Source organism: Stenella coeruleoalba (assembly GCF_951394435.1).
Source record: "Stenella coeruleoalba genome assembly, chromosome: 13".
NCBI lineage: Eukaryota > Metazoa > Chordata > Mammalia > Artiodactyla > Delphinidae > Stenella > Stenella coeruleoalba.
This window is the reverse complement of record NC_137159.1, coordinates 83473804-83499794: the sequence shown is the minus strand read 5'-3', so window position 1 is coordinate 83499794 and position 25991 is coordinate 83473804. Positions and strand designations below refer to the sequence as shown.

General features: G+C 47.3%; 1 protein-coding gene across 8 annotated transcripts in view; it reads left to right on the top strand.

Moving 5' to 3' along the window:
- Nucleotides 1-25991, top strand: part of ASAP2 (ArfGAP with SH3 domain, ankyrin repeat and PH domain 2) — a 156695-nt gene that overhangs the window by 94425 nt on the left and 36279 nt on the right. For all 8 annotated transcript variants that reach the window (XM_079940344.1, XM_079940347.1, XM_079940346.1 and 5 more), the window contains 6 exons: nt 1729-1814; nt 7848-7923; nt 8196-8282; nt 16996-17099; nt 17197-17266; nt 21851-21938. In XM_079940344.1, the coding sequence (XP_079796470.1) occupies nt 1729-1814; nt 7848-7923; nt 8196-8282; nt 16996-17099; nt 17197-17266; nt 21851-21938 (511 nt within the window). The remainder of the gene's footprint in view (nt 1-1728; nt 1815-7847; nt 7924-8195; nt 8283-16995; nt 17100-17196; nt 17267-21850; nt 21939-25991) is intronic.

The window sequence follows — 25991 nt, the reverse complement described above, 5'->3', positions numbered from 1 at the left end:
CAACCATTTCCTCAAACTGAAGTTCTCAAGTTTTGTAAACGTTTGATGTTGTTTAGGTGTTTAAAGTTTTAGTTGCGTGGGATCTAGTGTAGAAAAGTGACTTCCAGGTGTTTGTTTTAAAGCTGTGGAACTTTTTCTTCAAAATGAATCTTATAAAGACAGTCAGTATGCCAGATAGATAATACAGAGCTTCCATGAATTGAGAACGTATGAGAGATCCGCTCTCGCTTTTTTATGATTATAAAAATAAGTGCTTTAAAAAATTGGCCAGTATATATGTGTGTGTATGTATATATGTGTATATATATAAAAGAAATCAAAAATCACCACAGATTTTACTTACCAAAAGATTACCGCTTTGACATTTAGCTAAACATCTTTCAGATATCCCTGTTATACGTACATACAGACAATTTGTATAAACAGGATCATTCTCCACTGCTGCTTTGTAACCTGATTATTTTCACTCACTAGTGTGCTACGGACATCTTTCCATGTCAGGAAGTCTCTGCTTTATTGGCTTAATGGCTACATAGCCCTTCTCTCTGTGGATGTACCACACTTTAATTCCCCATTCATTACATTTAGGTTGTTGCCACTTTTCACTTTTACAAACAAGTCCTCAACGAACCTTCTTTTCTATTCATCTTTGTAAACTTTTATGATTATCTTCTCAGAATAAGTTCCTGTAAGTAGAATTTCTGGGTCAAAGGGTACGTGCATTTTATCGTTTGACGCATGGCCAAGTATCTTATTAACCATGTAACCATTTTGATACATTGCCAGACATCTTATTTAATTAACAGAGAATAAGTTATCAGAAAGGAGGGAGATGAGGACGTCAAGGAAAAAGGCAGTGGCAGTTGACGTAGTTACCGTTTCAGCTTCCCTCTTCCAGCTGGGCTGCCGGCTGACCTGGGAGGCCACTTGAACGCAAGTTTCCCAGGTTACAGCTGAGATGCCTGTGGTCAGCAGGGGTCAGCAGCTCTTTCGGGGTCATTCGGTCTTAGAGGCAACGCATTCTCAGAGTTGTTGACACCCTATTTCAGCAGTGGAAGGGACAGGGAATTTATGGAGTCTTTGTTCTATAAACTTTTAGCAAAGAACAAGTGTATTTCCGGATGCTTGTTTTGTAGATCCCTGGGGCTTTCTGATGTCTTAGTGGTTGTTAATGAAGTCTCCAAGTTAAAAATGGCTTTAATTTATTTGAATTTAAAATTCTTTTTTTTTTTAAACAATCACGATGTTTTTTTAAAAGTATCAGGGAAGTGTTTTAGTATTAGAGACATGGAGACAAAGTCTCAACTACAGAAGACTAGCAGTAAGTGTTTAAACGATGACCTGCCTAAAGAAAGGGACCTGGGACAGAGTATGTGGACAGCGGTGTTTGAGATGGGTAGAATCCCCTTCATTCGCACTGTCATTCTTCCACACAACTAGGGCAAAAATTTCTCCTAGCTGGTTAAGACAGAATGTTTTATTACTGGAAGTTCTTGGCACTTAAAGTTAAGCATTTACTTACCTGTATGTGAGATAATTCATGTGGCACCAGACTGAAAGAAACATTTAGTTATGGCATTCAAAAAACATTAAGCATCTACCATGAGCCCTTCGCATTGTACAAGATGTCAGAGAAGTAGAAGAGGTGATCTGTCCTCAGAGGCTCACGTTCAGCTCGTATTCTGCTTCTATCTATGACATTTCCTGTTTTGTTTTGTTTTTTAACAGTATCTGCTGAAGGTCAATGAAATTAAGATTAAAAAGGGAGTGGATTTACTTCAGAATCTGATCAAATATTTTCATGCCCAATGCAAGTAAGTTGTTTTTCTTTGTTATGATGGTATTTCGGATGTTTCTTTCTTTATGGCAACTTCTGGGAGATCTGTAGTGTTGTGTCGAGGAAAGTAAACACTTATTTAAAACTCTGTAGTAAAAGGAATGAAACAGTGATGCAGGCTACAACACAGATGAACCTTGAAAACGTGTAAAGTGAAAGAAGCCAGAAATAAAAGACCACATACTGGATGGTTCCATTTATTTGAAAGGTCGGGAATAGGCAGGTCCACAGAGGCGGAAAGCAGATTGGTGACTGCCAGGGCTGGAGGCAAGGGGGCCGGGGGGAGTTACTGCCAGCGGGCACAGGGACTCTTTTTGGGGTCACGAAAATATCCTGGAATTAGATAGGGCTGATGATTACGCAACTTTGTGAATAAATATACTAAAAACCACTGAACTGTACACTTTAAAAGGGTGGATTTTATGGTTTGAGTTCTATATCTCAAAAACTAAAAGTAATGTAAAAATCTACATTATCAAATATACTTATTTTTGCTTTTTTCGTAAAGTGGCAAACTAGTTTGATTCTCGGATGTTCTTTATTTGTTAAAAGAGAAATGAGATGGTGTTAATGCAGTGTCTTAAATTAACAGAATACTTTCATGTATTACTTATCATATAAAACAAATGACAGTACTGAGCAGAGGAGGCTGTGTGTGGAAGCGGAGGAGGACCTTGCAGGTCTGGGAGCCGCTCGTGTGCTCAACTTCACCGTGTCCGTCAGCCCTTCACAACCCGGGCCTCGCCTCCTGGCCTCGTTGTTGTCTTCCCCTGTCCTCATCCTGCTTCTCCTCCCTGACCCCCCACAACCCCCACCCCCACCCCCACCCCACCCCCCACCCCCCACCTGTAAACAGGCCGTGGGCTCATTCACTGCCTTTGTTGAGTGTGTGCCACGCCTCAGGCACAGCTCCTGCTGGATCAGGTCAGGGAGTTGGACTTAGGCAAACACACTTCTAAGTGCACATTTAACAAAGTGTTCTGAAGTACGGGAGTCTAAGAAGGAACAGAGTAGAATAGAAGAATATAATTCAGATTAAGGTTGAGGGCAGAGATGTTGTGTCTTTTTTCTGTGTCTTTTTTCGTTCCTTGCTGTGTGTTCCAGAAGCCAGAACACAGTACCTGGCCCACAGCGGGTGTTCAAATTCTTCTTGAATTCGCTGCAGGCCTCTTTGAGGGACATGTATTCATGTATTCTGAGGTCTGAAGGGTGATTGGGAGCCAGCAGGTAAGGAACGGGGGAAGAACATTCCAGGCAAAGTCAAGGTCTTGAGGCAGTAGGAAGGCCAGTGTGACCTAAGCATAGTGAAGGAAATGACGCTGCCTAGGAAAGCCTGGGGTGGGGACGGCTTGGAGGTCCAGTTAACGGCGTCCGATTCTTATCCCAGACGTAATGGGAAGCTCTCAAAGTTTCAAGCAGAGGATTCATTCAGCAAGTAGTGCTTGAGCTCCTACTGTGTGCCAGGTGGTGCAGCACGAAGGAAACCAGCCTCCTACCTGCATGGACCTTCAGGTGGGGTGGGGAGACCACAAGCGCACGGGCAGGTATGTGACAGAGATTCGGGGCCTGGCTGTGGCTGTGCAGAGGCAGCTGTGTGAAGAGAAGAGGGTGTGCTGGCTGGGGACGCCAAGGTAGCTCCTTCCGTTCCGTTTCTGTTCCAGCAGGTAACTGTGTGTGTTGAGAAGGACCCAGATGGGGATGAGCGGGTATGCGACCACTTAGGGCCTGCAGGTTGCGTCCGAGGGCGCTCGGAGCCGCAGCGCCTGGGCGCAGACTGCGACAGTACAGGGAGGGGTGCAGAGTGACGGGGACATCTTTGAGGGTGTTACTGCCACACGCATCCACTTGCCTTTCCCCTTAATGGGCTGTGCCCCACGCTGATGCCCCCTTGTGCCTTCCCCAGCCTCTGTTCCTCCACGAGGCCCAGCTCAGGTGTACCTGGCTGCCTAGAAGTCATCAGCTCTCCCGCTTACCTGAACACTTCCCTTCCTTCTTGTTACCACTGTGCTCTCTGCACATTCCCCTGACGGCACCTTTCATGTTGTCTCCCAGTGACCTGTGTGCTCTTTAAGGATGTCCTCCATGACATTTATTTTTTAACCTTTAGCGCGTTTACCTGGAATGATTTGTGGTGGTGAATTGCACTGAATCGGATGGAGCTGTGCTTTGGAATTCTTACTACGTCTCTGGCGACACTGCATTTCTAAAGCAGTGGAGGTCCAACAGCAAAGGAAGGTGTGCTGTGTGATTCAACCTGGGTTAACAAAAGAGCTCCAAGCGTGGAGCTTAGAAAATAGAAAGACCCCTAATTTGTAGAGTTTTTAAGATGAATTGTTTTACAGAGGCTCAAAATCCTGTGTGATTAACATATAAATTACTTCTTCAGTCTTACCCTCGTAACCTTATGTGAGGCTGGTAAGGAAGTGGGTTGTTTCCTTGCTGATACTTTATTTTTAAAAAGAAGTTATTCTGGGATTTCCTTTTTTTTCTTTATTTTGCCCAAACTAATCAGTTGGGTAGCAACAGACCACTTGTGGAAGATTGAACCAATTGGCCTTTTATGGGCATGAGCTCAGTAATCTTTAAAAATGATGACTCTTCCATTACTTCCTTTCTGGATGAGTGTGTGTGTGTGTGTGTGTGTGTGTGTGTGTGTGTGTACACGTGTACATACATACTGCACGCTCTTTAAAACATTTGGAAGGCTTTGACTTTTCAAATGCATATTTTGGGGCGTAAAATGTGGAGCCTGAGTGACTCAGCCATTGGACAGAGGAGCCCGTGGCCACACGTGTCTCTATCCTCCGGGCAGTTCCTTCGTGTCCCCATTGAACATTCCCGGTCTCCTCTGCTCACCGGGGAGCACAGCTGTGCCCAGCGGGCAGAGGCAGCCTGCTCAGCTGAAGCTGCTGGTCTCTGCAGGTACCAAGAGGCCTCTTGGTGGAAACTAGATTCTGTGGAGCCATGTTCAGGCACTCACCCTTAGAACTGCTTAGACATTACTTTGCTTTTTACTCCTTTTTGCTTTTCTCTGGAAGCATTCTCGAAGAGTATGTTCTTTGTCTTTTATTTCATTTAAGGAAAGACTTAGCATCTCTAGTTCCTAGAAGAGCCTGGAAAACGTGTCTTACTAGCCTTTGCTGCTAAAGATTGAGGATCCTTTTCTCTAGTGTGAACCTAGAAATAGGGCAGTCTTTAAAACAGAAGTAAACAAAAATGGTCATGTTCTAAACGGTAGTGATGAGCGTTGAAGTGACTTGTTCTCTGTGCAGATACCTGCTGAGAACCACTGTGACCAGCTGCGGCTTGATGAACTTGGGTTGCAGATGCAACGAGACCCAGTCCGGTGCCCTGGACAAGCACACTCCAGTGGGGGGCGGGGGAGGGCAGAGGCTGCCGGCCGTGAGGCTGCAGTTGTGAAGGCTGGAGAAGGGAGAGTCCGCCCCACTTGTGGGCGCCTGAAGGTTGGATCTCAGTGGGTGTATTTTAAAGGCTGGCGAATTTGATCAGGTAGGCTAGAAAACGTTAGATAAAAAACGAAAGTCGACATTTGGTAATACCAATGGTAAATGTTGTTTTGACTGAAGCTTGGGAAAGTGTTAACAGGCTCAAGCTAAAAAAAATGTCTGGGGGTTTGTACTTAGGAATGTTGCAGTGACAGCAGTCAGCAAAGGGGCCCCTTTTTTTGAAGCTTTCCCTAAGGCCAGAGAAAGTATCCAAACATGCCTCAGTATGGACGGTACAGAAAGATAGGAGTTTTGAAAATCAGAGGGAGGAGGTTTTCTAGGTAGACGGTCGAGATTGGCTTTGCTTTTACAAGATGAATAAAACTGTATCGTTATTCCAAGTGTGACACTGTGCAGTGTCATGATGGAAACAACGTCTGTGATGAGAAACACCTCTCCGAGCCCTTGACTCCACTGCGAGGTGCTCTCACTGTGGGGACAGTTGCCAGGCACAGAGGTTCTGGAGCCGTGCACCCGCTCCCTTTCCCCGAGAGCAGGACCGTTTCTGTGCTGATCTCCTGTGATAATTTTCCTACTCCCTGAACTAGTGTGTGTTCAGCTTCTCTCTCTCTCTCTCCCCCTCCCTCCCAACCCCGCCTATTTTATAAGAATTTGAATTGATTAATAAAATAGTTATACAAAAAAAAATAGAGCTGAAACAGAACATAAGAACCGAATGAGTTCATGACAAGAGGAAAAAGCTCAGTTTCTCATTCTTGTGTTTATTCTTCCCAGTTTCCTTTTCAATTTAAAATTGCTGCTCTGTGTCGGCCATTGTGCTCAGAGTGGAAACACAGAGACGTATATGGCATGGCATTTCTGCCCTATCAGTGGAAACAGACCATGTGGAAAAGTCATTGTAACACGGACACAGTTGCTACACCAGAAGCGTATTTTACGTTTAGAAAAAAATGAATTAGGCAAAATACAGGAATGAGAATGTAAAGTTAAAATTATGCATATATCTGAAGATTTTTAAGGTAAGAAATTCTAATAGCCCAGCCTCTGATTCCTAATAACTAGCTAGTAGTGGTTCGAAACCCACATCCTGTGTGTACGCTTTCCTCTTCCTTCCTCCTTGGAATTATTGTATTAAGTGTCATGCAGCATTGTTTTTACAACCCCTCCTGCTAATTGCATACTTGATATGGGAAATTCCCACAGGACCATTGCTGAGTTTAAAAGAAATAAACACGTGAACCCCAGATCACTTTTTGAAGATAGTCTCCTTGGTACCCAGTAAACTGGCAGAAGTTAGAAATTCTCCTTCCTTTCCTCATTAATTTCTTCATTCAACAAATATTGTGTGCCTGAGATGTGTCAGGTTTTGTGGATACTGTGTCCTCAACCTCCCGGAACTTCAGATCTAATGGGGGAATTTTATTTTAAACAATTACACCAGCGAACACGTAATGGCAGTTGTGGTGAGTGTTTTGAAGCCAGAGACAGAATGCTCTGAGAGAATCTGGCAAGGAGACCTCTTTGAAGGGATGGGGGTTGTGGCATACCTCAAGGGTGAGGCCGTATCTAACTTAAAACTTGAAGAGTGAGTGGGAATGAACCAGGAGAAACAGAAGGTAGGCTGCAGGGAGAACTCTTCAGGGGAAGGAAACAGCAAGTGCAAAGGGCCTGAGGCAGGGAGGACTTGGCTCCGTAGAGGAATAGAGAGACGTGAATAAAGGGGCAAACGGTGTGGGTGGAAGCCTGGAGACATAGTTAGGGGCCAAGCCCACGGGCATTTTAGGCCTCCTTACAGGTTTTGAACTCTCTCCTGAGCTCCCTGGGAAGCCTCTTCTTCCTCTCAAAAGGGTTCAGAGGCAGTGTGCTGCATGTCAGCCTGCTGTTGCTGCAGAAAAACTCGTCCAGCCTCTGTTGTACTTCCTGAATCACTGGTTAAAGGTGACTTCACAAGCACTGGGTTCTGAGCGTTAAAAATATAAAGTTCCTTTTGATATCCGATCTCAAGGTCTCCAACCACATCTCCCTGCTCTGCCCACGGGGCGTGGCCACTCACGTGCTTCAGGCTCAGCTCGCTTGCTTTTTTCTTGCATTCTTTCTCTTTTCCACTTAGTTGTTGCCTGTCAAGGAAAATATTTTAGCGTCTTATTCCGTGTTCACCCCATGCTTTCCTGGCCTCAGACTTTTCCGTTCCTGAACCGAAGCCTTTGCTGCCATTTGTCAGTAGAGTCCTGTTTCCCGTTATAAACTGAAAATTTAGGGCTCATTTTATATGGGTCAAGAAAAATCACAAATACGAGGCTTACTACAGTGCCTTTTTTCTTAGCTTTGAGTGTTACTTTATTCTTGGTTTGCCTAATATTAGTTTTGAGTGTCACTTTATTCTTGGTTTGCCTAATATTTCAAGGTTTGGGTCCTAGTCTTTTCCCCCAGGAATTACACAGTGATCTCAGCCATTTCCTTTAAAGAAGTTTTTTCTCCATCTAACAAAATTGCTTTCTCTTTTATGAAACACAATCTATGTTTCTTGTTTTTTTTCCTCCTAGTTTTTTCCAGGATGGACTGAAAGCAGTTGAAAGCCTCAAACCTTCCATTGAAACACTTTCAACGGATCTTCACACAGTAAGTAGTTTCCCTCCCACGTGAGTGTTGAAAGGGTTTTTATGCAACAAACACTTGGATTTAAATGTTGCTTCCGTGCTTTCGTGTCTGCGTGCTGTGCCACCTAGAAAGTGACAGCCCTGGAGCGCACGCGGAGTGTGGAGAATGGGGTTCCCAATCCGTCCTCGGTCTTGGTTGGGAGAAGGTTGCGTTTATGGAGAAATGCCCCGCGAACTGCACCATCTCACTGTACCTCAGCCGTACTTTTCTCTGCTTTGTTTTGTTTTTTAAAGATCAAACAGGCCCAGGATGAAGAGAGAAGGCAGTTGATACAGCTTCGAGATATTTTGAAGTCAGCATTACAGGTTGAACAGAAAGAGGTGAGGGGATTTAATTTTGAAAGATTGTTATTTTATGTTTTCATCCCTCAGTCTCGGGGGCTTCGGGACTGAGGAGGTGAGATCCAGGTCTCTGGGTGCTCAGTTCACTGTGGGGCTGTATCGGGCAACATGCAAACACGTAGTTTGTTCTTTAAGCTGGTTTTATAAAGCCATCTTTTTAAAAATACGCTTATTTCATGGGGAAGCATTACCGTAGGCATGGCCTTAATGGCAGTATTTAAACCTCTTCTGCTCCGTCCGTTGCTGGATGAGTAGCTCTTAGGGTCTCCGTCACATAGACACTTGCTATTCATGCCGTTGGTTCTCTCCCTGGAGCTCTGTGGTTTCCCTGCCCACAGATATACATGGACTTTGCCTGTGTGGCACCAGCGGGTGACTGGTGACCATCTGAATCTTCCAGCCTGGAGATTATGTTCCGTAAAATGGGAGGAGCTTGATTTTCTTGGGGCTGCTTTCTGATGGGCAGAAACTTTCGTTTTCTCGCGTCATCTCTTTCACACAATCACTTCTCTGCGGGCCAGCACATTCGCAGTGATGATGTGTATTTGGGGGTCTTGTTAGAAAACCATTAAAAAGTAAATTTTGAGGTAATTGCATATGTTTGCTACAGTGTGGGTATTATAATGTGAAATTTAACATAAATCCACTTCCTTGTCAATAAAGGAGTGTGTTTACGTGTATAGCTAGTAGATTTTAGATCAATACCTCTATTAAACTACTTACCAGAGCATAAAGTTCCCTGTTGGCAGTTTGGCATGCTCTATTTTGTCTTAAGTTCTTGTACTATAACTGAATATTGTTGTTTTTCTCCCAAATGCATTTACCTTTTGTGACCGAAGTCTAGGAGAGTAAGTAGTTCAGTATTTTAATAAATTATAGAACTTTGCATGCTTTTTTCATGAACTTCAAAAAATAGATATTTCCTCCGTGTATATACTAATAGCTAGTAGCATTTTTTATTTTTACTTTTCTTCTTTCAGTAGCTGTGGGCTTTATTAAAGACTAAAGAATTTGAACGCATAAATGTTAGCGAAATGGAAATTTTCCAAGTTTACAGTTTAGCCTTTGGTGTCACTCCATTGTGAAAGTGAAGCTGCTCACCTCCCCCCACTTCCGCTGCGTCGCTGAATTCTGCCTGTCCTTCTGATGTACCTTAATCCCTCCCTCTGGAGGGCTGCCTCTGCCCCCCGCCCCCGCAGTGATCTGTATCGCACATTTTGTTTGAGAGAGTTTTTTTCAGTGGCAGCATATATCTTTGGGGGCTGGATGGCCATGTGCTCAAGCGCACAGGTGCTTTTCCTCCAGCTGGACCTCGAGCAGACTGAGGCTGCCCTCCTGCCTCCTGTGCCCATCTGGCCGTCACGTCATAGCACCATATTGCTCATTTCATCGGTTCTTGGTAAACAGGGGTCAGCTAAGTGAGAGACTGGCCCACTGAGGCCCCATAGAGTGCTGGAAATTACCCACAGCATGGTGACTTCCTCCCCGTCTAGAGAATCTAGGTCCTGACACTTTGATATTCCTAAACATGGAATATAAACAGAAAAAGAAAAAAAGAACTTGGAGTATGGAGAATACAGTGGCCTGATTGTAACAGGAGCCAGGGTGCCGTCGAGCACTGGAGAGCTGGTGGGAATGGTTGGGAGCAAGAAGGATCCGAAAAGGAGGATCCAACCTGTGAAGCAAAGCTCGGGTTTGAAATACAGGAGAGCAGGTGGTGGAGTCCAGGAGGCCTCTGGGCACAGAGCAAGGGCCATGTTTGCTTTGGCTGTGCAGGAGGACGAGGTTTGGGGAAACTGGCTGTTGTCAGAAAGCCGGTTATTTACAGCTCTGCAGAAAAGTGTAACAGAGGTACCAGCACAGACCAGACGTCTTTGACAGTTTGTTGTTTCCGTGTTTTTTGTTGACCAGCCATTCTGCCCCAGATGCACAGCGGGGTCAAATGGACCTTCTTTACTGCTCTCCTCTGGCTTTATGCCCAAAGATCGAACCCACCAATCTCCTGGCTGTGAATGTCTTGTCTTTTCTGTGTATCACATTCTGCGTTGCTTTTTGATGATGGTATTCCCTAAATTGGACAGTCTGTGAACGCAATTGCAAGTAATAAGCAAATACGGATACGTTAAATTTTTTTCTATTTTAAAGTAATTTTTATAATTGGGGTCCCTCCAATTACAGGAATCGAACATTTGGGCGTTACTGTTTTTTAGCTCTCATCCGTTGTTTTTGGATTCTCTTCTGTGAGGCAGAAAAATGAAGGTATTGATGGATTTTTTTCAGTGTTATAAAAACTCTAATTCTACATAATTATAGTTCATAAAAATTAGGTAACGTGCCCCAAGGAGACTGCAGTGATGGTTGGTAGGAGTTAACTCTCCTAGTTCCTTCCTGTGAACCTTGAGCGTCAATCGTTTGGTCTAAGTGGAGGACATGGCCGTCACCTACAGGGGCTTTGGGCTGCTTCTGTGTCACCCGTGGCTGTACTTTGGAGAAAAGACTGTGCCGTCACAATCCCAGCACCCCCACACCTCGAAACCAGCGGCATTCCTATTCTGTTCCTGATATTTCTGTTCCCTGTAAATAGGATGCTACAGTTTGACTTTTCCATTATTTTATTATGAAACTGTTCAGACTTAGAAGTTGAAAAACTGTACAGTGAACACCTATATATGCATCATGTTTTAACATTTGGAAAATACCCCTTCTACAAAGTTAAAACTCTTCAACACTGCCAATCTTTGCATGAACTTCCTCCCTGTGTGCCTTACCTTCTCCCGCCTTCCCCATCCCACAAATGTCCATTTCAGCTGCGTTCTGCTGGGATAGACCCCGCTGCGGTGCTGGAGGATTCTCTGCTATTTGTTGAGAACCCAGACGTGTGCTGTGCTGGGGAGGACTCAGGTTCGGGGGGATGGTCTTGGTAGGTCTAAGCGCTGAAACCACAGTGATTTTTCCACTTTGGAGATCTCTCTTCGTGCCAGTTTTTAAAGTGTCCCTGTCTGGTAGGATGTGGTCGAATAGTATGTGCTGTCCAAGGAGCAGAGGTCCATGACAGCCATGATTTTCTTCCAACTCCGGCCTTTTGGTCTGGGGTTGCATATCTTAATCATGCTCAAATCTGGCCTTAATCAGTACCCTCTGGCTAGGTGTCCACTTCCCACCCGTCCTGCCAGCCTGCTGGGTAGCCTAGAGCTGGCCTTGAGTGCTGACTCCAGGCAAGACTTGGCACATTCGACTGCCATTTCCTCAGCAGTTACTCTAAGCAGGAGCTGCACAGACACACACCGGAGTAGGCTAGATACGGTTCTTCCCTCTTAAAGGGCTCACAGTCTGGGGTGGGGACAGAAAAGGAGTTGAGCGCAGTGTGATGAGAGCTCTACTGGAGGTCACCTCCAAGGAAGGTGTCACCCCAGTGTGGGGTGGGCAGGTGTGTGTCAGGAAGGAGGGTTTGGAGGATGATTCAGAGTTAGGAGAGGCCCAGCAGGTGAGACAGGTGGGCCAGCTTCTGACCAGGACAGAAAGCTCGCCTGGTAGCCGGCTGTCCAGCAGCACATACCGTTTGAACCCTAGGTCTTCCACTTCCTGCCAGGGTGGCCTCGAGCAAGTTACTTGACTTCTCCACGCCTCGGTCGCTTCACCTGTAAAACAGGAGTGATGTTGCCTACGCGAGAGCTGTTATGAGATCTAAGGAACAAGTTCTGTAAAGCACTTACACATTGTCTTGATAAACGGATACTGGTTTGTTCATTCATTCCACAAATGCTGGGCTCCTGATGCCGACGAGACAGGAGTGAACAGAAAAGACCCGATTCCTTCCCCCGGCCTTGGTAGTTGAACAGTGGTGGGTGGCGGTGGTGGTATCTCTGAGGGGTCCTTCTGCCCACTTGACCCTCCTCCGTTGGCTGGTCATCTGGCACCTTGTCTTCGTGACTCTGGCCCCGACCTTTGCCCCCTCCGCACTCTGACTCACACACCAGTCTAGGCTGATGCCCTTGCTCCCGACCCCGGCCTGTCAGGTGCCCCCGACTGCCCCACTCCCCCATTCCCAAGCCTTCATCATCACTCCCCCTGTCCTCTCCCCTGCTCTCTGTTGTCATGGCGTCTCCTGCTTGCTTCACTTCTCAGGTGTTTCCAGGCACGTGATAAGCGTGACCAGTAATCAGTCCTTAGTAAAACAGCATGGCTGGGCAGGTAGTATTAGCCTGCATTTACAACTCAAGTCTGAGAGGAGAAATGCATTTGCTGGAGTTTGGGGGCCAGGGTTTGAGCCCTGGTCTGTTCTCTGTCAGCTATATTATGTGACTTTAATAGCTTGTGTCAGAATCTTTTAAAAAGCTACCCAGAGGGGCTTCCCTGGTGGTCCAGTGGTTAGGACTTGGCACTTTCACTGCCGGGGCCCACGGTTGGGGAACTTAGATCCCTCAAGCCATGCAGTGTGGCCAAAAAAAAAAAAAGCTACCCAGAAATAATGGGGAATAGGTGGTAAGAGATGTTAGAACACTGTTCTTTGACCACAGCTTAGTGCTTGCTTAGCAGAGCCCCCAGTTCCCGGTGCATACACACACACACACACACACACACACACACACACACACACACACACACACACACACACACACACACACACACACGTCCATGGACACACCTGACACGCCTTGGGAAAATGGGCAGCGATTGGACATCACAGCCCTCCCTTGGCAGAGAAACTTTAAGCTTCGTGAGGTGACTCCTCGGCAATCTGTTCATCACGAGAATTGACCGAACACAGACTTTCTGAGAGGTGGACAGGTGAATTGAAAAAGTGTGTGTGATGTTCTAGAGTCTTAGGGAGCTCGGGGATACTTCTGATGTTATGAGTAGACGTGTGTGTGTGCGCGCGCATATATGTGTATATAAAGTATGCAGTATCGCCCTTCCCCGGCCCCACGCCCTGTTCCTGAAGATTTCAGATATTGAGTCTACCGCTCATCTGGGCGGTTTCTGCTTCAGCAGGACCCAGTGGCTAACACTTCATAAGGCCACACAAAACTTAAGATCATGGGCAGTGCCTGGGATCTGAGAACTTGTCTGGATGTCATAGAACAGAGGATTTGTGGATACTGATAGAGTTTTATGAGCGCTTTCTGAAGGTCCATAAAATGCCTACTTATGTGCTTCAGACATATAACAGCCTCCACGTGGAGGCTCACTCAGCCGAGTCTTAGGGTGTCCTTGGCTGTCCTGGAGAAGCGCAGAATACGTGGGAGAGTCTCCAAGAATCCGAGCAACGTGGATGCCCCGGCCAGTTGCCTGCTGTATTGTTAGATGATGGCTCTCCTCAGAAAGAGAGGCTCTTTTCCCTTGAACTGTATTCCATTCAGTTGAAATCTCAGTATGTGAAAGGGCCGACTTCATTTGTCACCCCTTCCCTTGGTCAAGTGTTGTATGAAACACTTGTATAAACAGGTGAAGAAAGGCTATTTTTGTTGGGTCACGTAGAAGTCACCTGGAAGATGCTGAAATAATTAGTTCTAAAGCAGGTTCAATTTTATGTTACACAGATTATATTCCTTACAAATTTTAAATTTCATAGTTTCAGATTTGCTTGCATTTTAAAATTGATTCAAGAAATGCCTTGTCTAAAGAATAAAACAGTGATTTCATTCCTGACCTCTGGCATAGGGTCTGACTCTGTTGAAAAGAAGAATGTCCTTTATCCTGTTCATAAGACCTGTGAAGAGTTCTGATTAATACGCTTGGCATGAACACTTTTAGCAGTGTTGCCACGTGGTTTCATCACTTATTTTGTGCAGGATTTTTTTTTCTCCCCAAATCAATACACGTATTTCTTGGTTGTGACATTTAGTCTTTTGACAGGTTCATTTTTAGTCTTTCACAGAGATTCAGATAGGTGAACAGTATTTCTCCATTTCCCCTCCGCTGCATACATTTCCAGTGATGTTTAAAGCTGGGTTTGCTCTAATGTCTAGTGCTAGTATATACCGCCCCTTTGAGAGAATGTAGAAACTGGGACCGTCCTTATCCGATGAATGAGCTGTTTGCCCTAGTTGTTTAGAGGCATGACCTCCCTGTGGAAAAGGACATTTGTCCTGTCAGGGGGTCTGCTTGTTCAGGGTCTGTTGTCAGTTCAGTAATGGAATACTTGAGCACACTATTGATTTCTCAGATGAAGGTTTTTTGTTTTCTAATTTTTTTGCTGAGTTATCCCATATATATTTCAGAGTTTAAAAAGTCAGTGCTAGGCAGGCCATGTTCATGGATTGGAAAACTTAATATTGTTAGGTTGGCAATACTTCCCAAACTGATGTACAGATTCAGTGTGATCCCCATCAAAATAAAATCCTAGCTGCCTATTTGCAGAAATGGACAGGCTGATTTTAAAATTCGTACGGAAATGCAAGGGACCCAGAAGAGCCAAAGCAATCTTGAAAAGGAAGAACAAAGTTGGAGGACTCATTCTTTCTGATTTCAGAACTTTCCACAAAGCTATAATAATCAAGATGGTGTGGCACTGGCGTGAGGATGAGCATAGAGATCAATGAAATAGAATTGAACCCTTACATTTATGGTCAGTTGATTTTCAACAAAGGTGTTAAGACAATTCAATGAGGAAAGAACCGTCTTTTCAGTAAATGATGCTGGGACAGTTGGATAGCCAAAGCAAAGGAATGCATTTAGACCCCTGCCTCACACCATAATAAAAGATTAATTCAAGGCGGGTCAGAGACCTAAATGTAAGAGCTACAACTATAAAACTTGGAAGAGGGCTTCCCTGGTGGCGCAGTGGTTGAGAATCTGCCTGTCAATGCAGGGGACACGGGTTCGAGCCCTGGTCTGGGAAGATCCCACATGCCGCGGAGCAACTGGGCCCGTGAGCCACAACTACTGAGCCTGCGCGTCTGGAGCCTGTGCTCCGCAACAAGAGAGGCCGCGACAGTGAGAGGCCCGCGCACCGCGATGAAGAGTGGCCCCCGCTCGCCGCAACTAGAGAAAGCCCTCGCACAGAAACGAAGACCCAACACAGCCAAAAATTAATTAATTAATTAATTAAAAATCTAAAAAAATAAAACTTAGAAGAAGACATAGATGTAAATCTTCATGACCTTAGATTAGGCAATGACTTCTTAGATGTGACATCTAAGTACAGACGACAAAAGAAATAGTAGATAAACTGGACTTCATCCAAATTAAAAATTTGCGTTTCAAGATTTTTTTAAAAAACGGTCAAGAATTCAGGTGGCTGGCTGTGGCTTTCGGATGAAGTCTAGGCTCTGACTCCAGCCCGCCTGTCCCTTCGGCCGATGGGCCCCCTTATCTTGGCTGTAGTATTTGTCCTCGTTTCCCTCCCTGTAGGATGGCCACAGCCACCACTTTCCTCTGCAGGCCTCCGCGTGTGTCCCTCCCCTTATCCTCTGGCGGTTCTCACCTTCATCTTTAAAGCTCACTTCTTCCAGGCGCTCCCATTGTTTTCTCCGTTTGACTCTTCACTTCTGGAGCTGGTGTATTCTCAGTTCGGATCATGTTGACTGTCGTGCACTGGTTCTTTCATTGTTTGGGCAGCGCCTAGGGTCCCGGGGGCTGGTCAGCTGCTCGACAGTGGAGTGAGGCTAGCTCTGGATCCTTGGGCGTCCTCTGGTGAGGGCACGAGGCGCAGTGGAAGGGGCCTCAGGGTGCGAGGCGGAGTACCCTTCCACCCTCCGCTCTGGCTCCAGCGAGCCCTGCCTTTTGAGCAAGTGCCTTATTTTCATCGTTTCTGTTTCTTCTGTGACGAAGTGAACGGGGTCGGGAGCTCTCACAACAGATGGAGGCAGCTCTTAGTCCTGCCCGGTTGACCTGTGAACTGCTTGTTCATGTTTTGCTCCCCTTGTTTCCTTTGCCAGAATTTCCAGGGTTAGCGCTTCTGGTATCATCTGTGAAACACCAGTCGAGCGCATGTTGGACCCCAGACACTGGACTTAGGCCCAGGGGATTCATTAATGGTCTTTGCCCTCAAGAAGCTGAAGGCTGGAGTTTCCCAGAGGTGGTGGACTTGGCCATATTCTCAGCTGACCATGTGGACAGTCTGCCCTCAGGCTGGAGCAGTTGGGTGTAGGGCCATGGCCCCTCTGCTGGGATTGATGGGGTCAGGAAGCAGATGTTGTTCATATGTGTTACATAGCAGGTATTCACACACGTGGGCTCACTCAAGCCTTTCTATATTTACTGTCCTTACTAGAAATTGTTTTCCTGTTTTCCCAGGAGGAAACTGAGACAGGGAGCTTAAGTAACTTGCCCAAAGTAAGAGGCAGAACATTGTTTTTGTGTTTTTTTTGCCTGAAAGCCCTGCCTCTTCCAACATGTAGCATTCCTGCCTTCCTTCTCGAGGGCTGCTTTTGCCACACCGGGAGTTCTTGCCACTGTCAGGGACTAAAGGCTAGTAAATAAGTAAAATCTCGTAATTTCCAAATGGCTCATTCTTTCAGCCAGTCTGGGGATACTGGCATTTGTCATTTCCTTCTCCAGCCTGGTAGGTGGCATTTAGGAGTTCCAGGATATGAATTTCATGTCCCTTTTTCGGTGTGTTTAAGAGGGGAAATTCTCTAATTTAAAAAGAAAAAAAAATTTTTAAGGGTGTAAGTGTCTCTGTGTACTGCTTTTTAAAAATTGGAACCTGGACAGTATTAAAAAACACTAACATCTTAACTGTTTGCAGGATTCACAGCTTCGCCAGAGCACAGCCTATAGTTTACACCAGCCTCAGGGAAACAAAGAGCACGGCACTGAGCGGAATGGCAACCTCTACAAGAAAAGCGATGGGTACGTAGACGGCGTTGCTAGAGTTTCAGTGTGTGTTCGTAATCTCCTGTGTCCAAAATTTCTCAACTCTTTTATTTTTTCCCCATTTATCTGTAAGGATCCGAAAAGTGTGGCAGAAAAGGAAATGTTCAGTGAAAAATGGTTTTCTGACCATATCCCATGGCACCGTAAGTATCCTCTGTCATCACGGGCTCCGCTGTAGCGGGATGAGGCCATGTGGGCTGGAGGCCTGGTAAGGGGACCGAGCCCTGCGCTGCGGCACTAGGCGTGCATTTTAAACAAGGTCCCTGCTGAGAAGAGCCTGTTTGGGTGCCTCCTCGGTTTGGTGCCCTTGTTGACGCTCCCCTGGCAGGGGCCCTTGCTGCCTCACAGGGTCAGGAACACCTGAGGAGCCAGGTGGTCTGTATTCAGAGGCCTGTGACTCCCAGAAACAAGCAGCAAACCGCTCGCCAGCTTCCTTTGTCTGTGGAAACTGAACATCACACTTGGAAAGAGTTCTGCTCTTCCATCAAGGGAAAAGAGTTTAGGTAGTCAGGAGTCTGGGAATCAGAAATCCAAGACAAGAGCGATTTCAGTAATTTTATTGTAGACGTACTGCACCCAGCCTTCATCGGGGTCTTTTTCTACGACCCTGTGTATAATTGCCCGTGCAGGAAACTGAGCCAACATACGCTGAGCCAGTTGGAATGCCAGTTGGAACAAAATGATTTTCTTAATCTGGCTTTTGGAGACGAGGGACTGTGTAACCACAGTTACAAACACAGCCCTTTTCCACGGTGGACTTTATGCATATGATCACCTTACCTGGTGTGACGGGATCTGGTGAAAGCCGTGGAGGCCGGTAGAGATTTTTTAAACGTCTGAAGGCAGAGTTGGTTGCTGTCTTGCTGAGAACGAGGACGCTGGTGGTGGCCTAGGTTCCTGCACCCCAGGCAGGAGGCCTGGCCCTGACCTCAGTCCCATAGTGGAGATGAGCCTCAGCCTTCGTCTTTCTTCCTCTGTCCCCACCAGCTCCCCCGTGAGAGGCAGAGCTGGGCGGGAGTGCAGACAGCCTTTTCAGGGCCCTGGCCAGAGGTCATGGCTCAGTGTGGTTCCAGAGAAACCCTGCCCTTGTCAGTATTTAGGAGTGAGGAGACAGAATAAAACCCCGCCTGAAGGGTGGCACTGCAGCGTGGACTGTGTTCCACGGGGTGGGAGTGGGGTCCCTTCCTTTTCACCCACTCTGTATGAGAAGGGAGAGAGACCACAGAACTAGCAGATACCAAGTGTCTGGAGGGACCTGTGGCCTGGGGGATTGAACGTGGCTCCTGCCTGGGCAAATAAAGGTCATTTCTCTTTTCCAGAATCCAGCCTTCACTGGCCTTCTTTACGCCCACCACGTCCCTCATGGGGCCATGCAGTTTGGATCCTGATGTAATGTTTTTCCCGTATGGACGTGTGTGTGTGTGTGTGTGTGTGGGTGTGGGTGTGGGTGTGTGTGGGTGTGGGTGTGGGTGTGTGTGTGTGGGTGAGACTGGGTGTAAGTGCTGTAGACTAAGGAAGGCAAAGTGATTTAGTCACCACTCCTGTTTAAAATGGAGAACGTTAGACTGCATGAAGGCCAGGTTCCCTTCCTGCTCTAACACCTGCGATTCTGTGACTTGCTTTCGAATTGTATTCTACTCTGTTTTGGGTCAGGTTTACTGCCTCAGTGCAGAACATCTCATAAAACAAGACTGGGTTTCGCTTCATATTTGTTTACAGCTCTAAGGCCTGCTGGGATACTTGCTTCATTGGCATGTCCACTAGACCCAGGGCCTCGGCTTAAGCCAAAGAGCGGTTCTCCCCCCGACCACAGAAATGACAGCAGGTCTGGTGATCCTTTGCCGACAGCATAAACTTTGGGTCTCTTCATTTCTGTTGCTTGAGCTTCCTCTCAAGAGACGTGGAGGCTTAGTTTTCTTTAAATGTTGACGGGCTGCCGCAGTTTTGGGCAGATGGTACGGTCCTAAGTAGCTTTACCAGCATGCGGGGAGCTCAGCTTGTCACGCCGCTCGCATGTTGTGTTAGTGCCCCGCCCTTGCGGGGATCCTCCTCCAGGGAGTCCCGCTCTCTGGATGCCGCTTCCAGCCCAGAGGAGTGGCAGGCGGAGGCTCCGTCCCGCTGCCTCTCCTGGGAAAGGAGTGGGTCCCTGTGGCAGCCGTCTCTGCTGCGAGGCACCCTGCGGGCTCTGGGGGGCCAGGTCCCGACACCTCAGTGCTGCTGTGATGTGAATTAACCTCCACCGAGAAAGACAGTGGAGACATGCCTGTTGGGTTGGGTTTGGTTTGGGTTTGGCTCCTTTCGTGGCTTACCTGTTCAGCCAGCATCTCCCTGAGTATGTTTGTTAACTTACTGTCAGGAAAAAAGGGACAGGTTAGGACATGAGATTCTTGTATTCTGTATTTTAGCAGAGGGACAGTGATAGCATCGGGGATGAATTCAGTAGAAAGCCCAAGTCGGTATTCCCCGTTAGACAAGGCTGATTGTGTTTTCTGGCCCTGGAAAGAAGTTATCCTTGGGACAAGATGACTCTAATTAGATATCCTCTTTGCCAAATTCGTTGCTTTGCCACACCGCCAAAGGCTGGGGACTGTATTAAGCTGGAAGAAATGTCTGTTGTTTCTTACAAAATCTAAAAAAAATTTTTAAATGATTATCAGTCATGCAGAAGGAAGACTAGAAACTTCCTTTTAAAAGCCTGACAAGACTTCCCTGGTGGCGCAGTGGTTGGGAGTCCGCCTGCCGATGCAGGGGACGCGGGTTCGTGCCTCGGTCCGGGAAGATCCCACATGCAGCAGAGCGGCTGGGCCTGTGGGCCATGGCCGCTGAGCCTGCGCGTCCGGAGCCTGTGCTCCACAACGGGAGAGGCCACACCAGTGAGACGCTCGCGTACCGCAAAAAAAAAAAAAAAAATTATTTAGTCTGTCGCGGACAGTATCTTTATCTATAAATGTGGAGTAGTTCCTGCCTCAGAGTGCAGCTGGGAAAATTAAATGAGTTAATTCATTAAAAATGCCTACAACAGTGCCTGCCTCAGGTAAGCACATAATAGGATAATAACAATAGCGGCAGCAGCAACTGAGTAAAGGTAGCTTTTACTATTTGAAATCATCTTCTTGTCCGTGGAAGTTTTCTGTATTTACCAAAGTGCATCACCCCCTTTACTGCTCCTGCTTCTAAGACTCAGTGGACACCAGCATTTGGAAGTAGTCCAGGAACGTCACCTAAATGCACCTGTATAGTTGTGTGACCATATGAGGTAATGGAATAAGCACATACTTTTTATGGGCTGAACACCTTGGTGGCGTGCTTGGTTGCATTTGTGCTGTGGTCTCCTACTGTAGAAACGTATCGTTTGGTGTATTGGTTCCTGGACGAGCCAGTTAATTGTATTAATAAAGATCAAAAACAGGATTGGTGGTACTTCTACTTGGAATTGTCAGGGTTTGCAAGATCAGGCAGAGCTTGGAGTCTTTGAATACTGGTTTCTGATGACCCAAGGGCACCTGTTAGGCATCGACAGACTGCAGAACACGCAGTGATTTCCACGTAAGAGATGTCAGCACAGCCGTGAACCAGGAGAGTCTAGTCCAACCCTGTTTATCCAGCTTCTGCTTGTCCCAAATTGCTGTCATCAAACCCAGTTGTTCACACTGCAAGGATCAGTCCTGTTTTAATGGAGGCCACGCTGCCTCGCCCCTGACTCTGAGCTCAGTGGAGAGGGGTCTATAAATGCAGGTCTGCCCAGATATAGACACTTGTGAGTGTGTATCTCGATTAATCCCAACTCCAAGCTTTTACAATTTCTTGACATGGCTGGTGGCCACGGGAAGGGGTAGACAAGAACAATTGAACTCTTAAGACATTTTATTTGGTCTTTCTTTTAGCAGCTTGGTGGGTGGGTAAGATAAGCCTTTCATACTTGAATATTTCTCCAAGATTTCTGAGAGGTGTTTTGCCATTCAGAATTCTTTTTTTTTTTTTTTTTCTGAAATTATCTTATCTTCTGCCCTTTGCTTTTTTGGACTAGTTATGATAGTTTCTGAAATGGGAATAAAATAGTCATTTTTGACACATCTCTGACAAAAACATCTCTTGTTACCATTGTGTGTGGAGGGCAGAAGGTGGGGGACACGTATGTGAACAAGGTGGGTTTTGTTGAAATTTAAGTGACAGATGGCTGGCATTAAGGATTATGAATCTGTCATCTGTCATTTCATATATATATATATATATATATATATATATATATATATATATATAATTTCTCTGTCATTTTTGTGCTGTGAGGTTACTTTCCTTGAAAGTGAGTGTTTATACTCAGGAAAACACTTTTAAGATCACCAGAAATTGATGTGGGTGCCCATGTGCCCAGCTGATCAGGACGGAATGTCTCTGAGCTTTAGACGGGGAGCATTTTGATCTCGGGGAGCCCACTGCCCTTGGCCTCAAAGCTGGGCTGGCATCACTTGTTATCCCTGTCTGGGTGGGTGTGTGCCCCCCCCCGTGTCCCTTGCAGGGAGGGGCAGCTGCCCCCTGGGAGCCGAGGTCCAGGGACACGCTGTGATGTGCCTCTGTCATGCCTTCCACATGAAAACCTGCCTTCTGATAGCTATCACTGCAAGCCAGTGAGAACCTGTTCTCGCTATATTTTAATGAGGAATGATTAATGAGGAAACTGTGGTTTCCCAATCCTTTCCACCCATCTCTGTTTTTTTGTCTTTCAACAGGCTAACCGGCCTCCCGCAAAGCTTAATCTATTAACCTGCCAAGTGAAAACCAACCCTGAGGAGAAGAAGTGTTTTGACCTCATTTCACGTAAGTTTATTTCTCAGACGTGATGCTGCAGAGGAATCATTTTACACTCTCAGCTAGGGCATCAGCCCCATTTCAGACGGTGCATTAATTTAAAGAATTGGTTTTCAAAGAGAAAGCCCTTTATTTCAGGTGACTGCGTGCTTTTTATTTCCGCTGGTGATGGTCTGCTTGCCGGTCTCTCGGTTCAGGGCTTGAACCTGCGGACGGCCTTGCTCCGCTCGCGGGATCTGTAAACTTGGGCACGTCCTCTCAGCTTCCCAAGCCTCGGGTTTCCTATTCGTAAACAAGGAGATTATGCTAGATCAGCCCTCAAGCCTAAAAATCCCTTCACTTCACTATAAAAAAGGACAGTTCTGTCATCAGGGCTCCCCTAACTTGGGCGCTGTTAGAACTCCTGCACCACTGATGTGATGAGGCCCCCGGCAGAGCCCTTGGAACTCTCGGGTTGAAATCTACTTGTCTTCCTGCCCCAGAATTAGTGTTTCTGCTCCTGTGCTGCTCGTCTTTGTGGCAGACCCAGAAGAACCACCACAGAACCACCCGTTGTGGCGAGTGGCCTCGCAGCATCGCCTAAGGAAGAGGGAAAGGGCGAGCGATGTCTTAAAGAAACGTGATGGCCTTTTTGGTCTTGGCAGTTTTCGGTGGCAGGGTTACAGTTTGGGGGAAGGAAAGGGCTAGCTCGCCTTTCAAAAGGCAGTCACTGGGGATTTGGGCACAAGAGTTACATTCATAGAGGAGAACTCCGGACCGTGCCTTCTGGGAAGGTGAGTGCTGTCCTGTTTGCCTCAGTATCCCGAGCACGAGGCGGCTGCTTTAACATGTGTGCTGGGCTGTATTATTGAGGGTAGGAAGTTACTATGTAAGTTCATGCTCACAGCAAACTTAGAGGAAGCGATCACCAGCTCCTCTGTGCTTGGGGAGGAGACGGAGGCCTGGGCCGGTGCCTGTTCTCATGCGCCCGGTCCTGAGCTGCGGCAGCATGTTGAGCCGTGTGGCGTGTGCTTTGGGCGCTGTTGGTTCTGATCTTCAGCTTCCAGACGGATTTGCAAAATAAAAATCGACTCTCTCCGGCTTCCAGGCCTGTGTGCCCTGCTGTGTTTCGTCAGGCCCGCAGGTGCATTTACCCTCCTCGCTCTCCGATCCTTCACTCCCTCAGGACGGTGTGGAATGTGGAGGATTGCCCATGCTTTAAAATGTGCCCCTGGATGGCAATAAAAAGTGACAGTTTAAGGGAGACAGCTTGGGGGTCGTATGTGACGTCAGTCAGTGTCTAGGGGACACTTGGAGGGCTGCGGCCTCTCCATCTTCTGAAGCACTAACTCATGAGAAGGGGCGCATTCCCCTCCAGTAGCTGATCGGCGGTTAGTCACGGAGTATGAGTTCTGCGCCCGGGGAGGTGGGCCCACACACCCTCGCTTGCCCCTGTCGCTCCAGCACCCCTGTGGGGCCCCCGTCAGAGACCACGTGTGCAGAAGCGTTTCTTTCAGGCGTTTCTTTCAGGCGTGTATGCTCCGAAGCCTCCCAGCATACACATTTGAACAGCTGGCCAGGCCCCGGGCATCTGGTTCTGTGCTCGCGCACTGGCCACCTGACATTCGCAAGATTCCATCAGTGTCTTTGTTCTGTTGCCTGACGTGATAAATACCCTCGGTCAAGAGCTTCCAGCCTCCGGTACCCGGAAGGGCTTACCGAACCTGGTGCTAGGCGCTGAGTCCACTGTCGTCTCTGAAAAGTGCTCTCATCTCTTCTTGCCACTGTCTTCCAGTGGGTAGAATGAGTCCCGCTCCTACACACTTGTCATCCTCAGCTAGTTTTCAAGAGGTGATGCTGCCCTGGGAGCGTGTGTAGTGGCAGGCTTTGTTGCAGCGCTATGTGGGTTTGGGTCGTTACGGAGAAACGTCAAAACTGGTCAGACCCCCACCCCCACCCCCAGGAACCATCAAGGGAGACACTGCAGAGCTAGAAAACCGTGACCAGACGAGCGTCCTGAGAGGTGGGGGCCTGGCTTCGGGTCTGACTCTACCTGCTGACGGGGCTGCTGGGACACACACGTATCCCCGAGACACCATTGTGCTCGTGAAACATCTGGGTGGCTGGAGAAATAAAAGTCAAGCTGTAGATGGGCAGTGAGGATGCTGTTTCAGGTGTGAGTCTACCAGGCCCCGAGGAGCCGCCCCTTCCTCCTGTCCCTCAACCTGCAAAGCCAGCTTGGAATCACCCAGAGAGCCCGGGAGGAACAGACCGGCTGCTGGCTTCAGCTGTTTCCCTGCAGGATCCTCCTTTACCGATCTTTCCCCCAGACAGGGACTCCCCGCCCAGATCAAGCCATCAGTGGGCCTGGCTTCTCAAGGAGGAGGTCCCTGTGGCAAGGCCCCAGCCCTTCTGGAGCCTGTCCAGTCCTCTTGGCCTCAGATTGACCCCACTGTTTACGAAGTCCTGAGCCATTATCCTCAGATCATGCAGTCATGCCAGGTAGGGTGGGAGGTGTAGCAGAAGGTGCACATGATCTAGGTCAGTCCCCTGAGTGGGATGGACCCACAGGGTGCCTCTCCAGGCCCACATGGAGGGTTCGTGGCCAGCTGGAGCCCAAGCCTGGGGCAGAGAAGCAGCCCTTCCCAGGATACCGTCGCAGCAGGGCTCTGGAAACCTCCTGTTTTCTCCTCCCTCTAGTTGAATCTGCTAGAAACTGTTCTTGGTGTAAAGGCATCGTGAAAGAGTGTCCATACAAGGGAATTCTTTTTTTTTTAATTTATTTTTTATACAGCAGGTTCTTATTATCTATTTTATACATATTAGTGTCTACATGTCAATCCCAGTCTCCCAGTTCATCCCACCACCACCAGCCCCCACCACTCTCCCCCCTTGGTGTCCATAGGTTTGTTCTCTACATCTGTGTCTGTTTCTGCCTTGCAAACTGGTTCATCTGTAACATTTTTCTAGATTCCACATATATGCGTTAATATACGATATTGTTTTTCTCTTTCTGACTTACTTCACTCTGTATGACAGTTTCTGCGTCCATCCATGTCTCTACAAATGACCCAAATTCGTTCCTTTTTATGGCTGAGTAATATTCCATTGTATATATGTACCACATCTTCTTTATCCATTCGTCTGTCGACGGGCATGTAGGTTGCTTCTATGACCTGACTATTGTAAACAGTGCTGCAGTGAACATTGGGGTGCATGTGTCTTTTTGAATTATGGTTTTCTCAGGGTATATGCCCAGTAGTGGGATTGCTGGGTCATATGGTAATTCTATTTTTAGTTTTTTAAGGAACCTCCATACTGTTCTCCCTAGTGGCTGTATCCGTTTACATTCCCACCAACAGTGCAAGAGGGTTCCATACAAGGGAATTTTTATTTGGAAATTTTCACTGAGAATTTCCCCTGCTTCTCCACCATTCACATGTTAAAATGCAGAATTGGCCAGAGAAATGGGTTGCTCCCCCGTCTCCTTGATTTTCCCGTGGCATCTGTGCCTGGTCTGACCATGAAGTGGCTTCAGGGAAAACTTGGAGGGTTTTAGGCCTGGTGTCAGACCCGGTCCCCTGGTGCAACCTGCCATGGTCATGGCTTCCCGAGGACTCTGAGTTCCACTTAGAGTGGATGTGGACCTGCCCCCTGCGGCCCTCCCGCAGGTAAGGCTCTGCACACCAGGTAGAGTGGGGGCAGGGAAAGCGGCCTCTCTTCCTAGCACCCGACCACTAACATTTGGATCACAGGATTAAGTTTATTTTTCTGAACTTGACACGGGTCTCTTTTTTTTTAAAGTAATTATTTTATTTTTGGCTGTGTCGGGTCTTAGTTGTGGTATGCGGGATCTTTCGTTGTGGCATGTGGGCTTCTCTAGTTGTGGCGCAGGCTCCAGAGGGCGTGGGCTCAGTAGTTGCTGCGCGCTCGGGCTTAGTTGCTCTGTGGCATGTGGGATCTTAGTTCCTGGACCGGGGATGGAACCCGTGTCCCCTGCATTGGAAGGCGGATTCTTAACCACTGGACCACCAGGGAAGTCCCTTGGCACAGTTCTCTTAAACCCTGTTCCTTTCCTCAGCA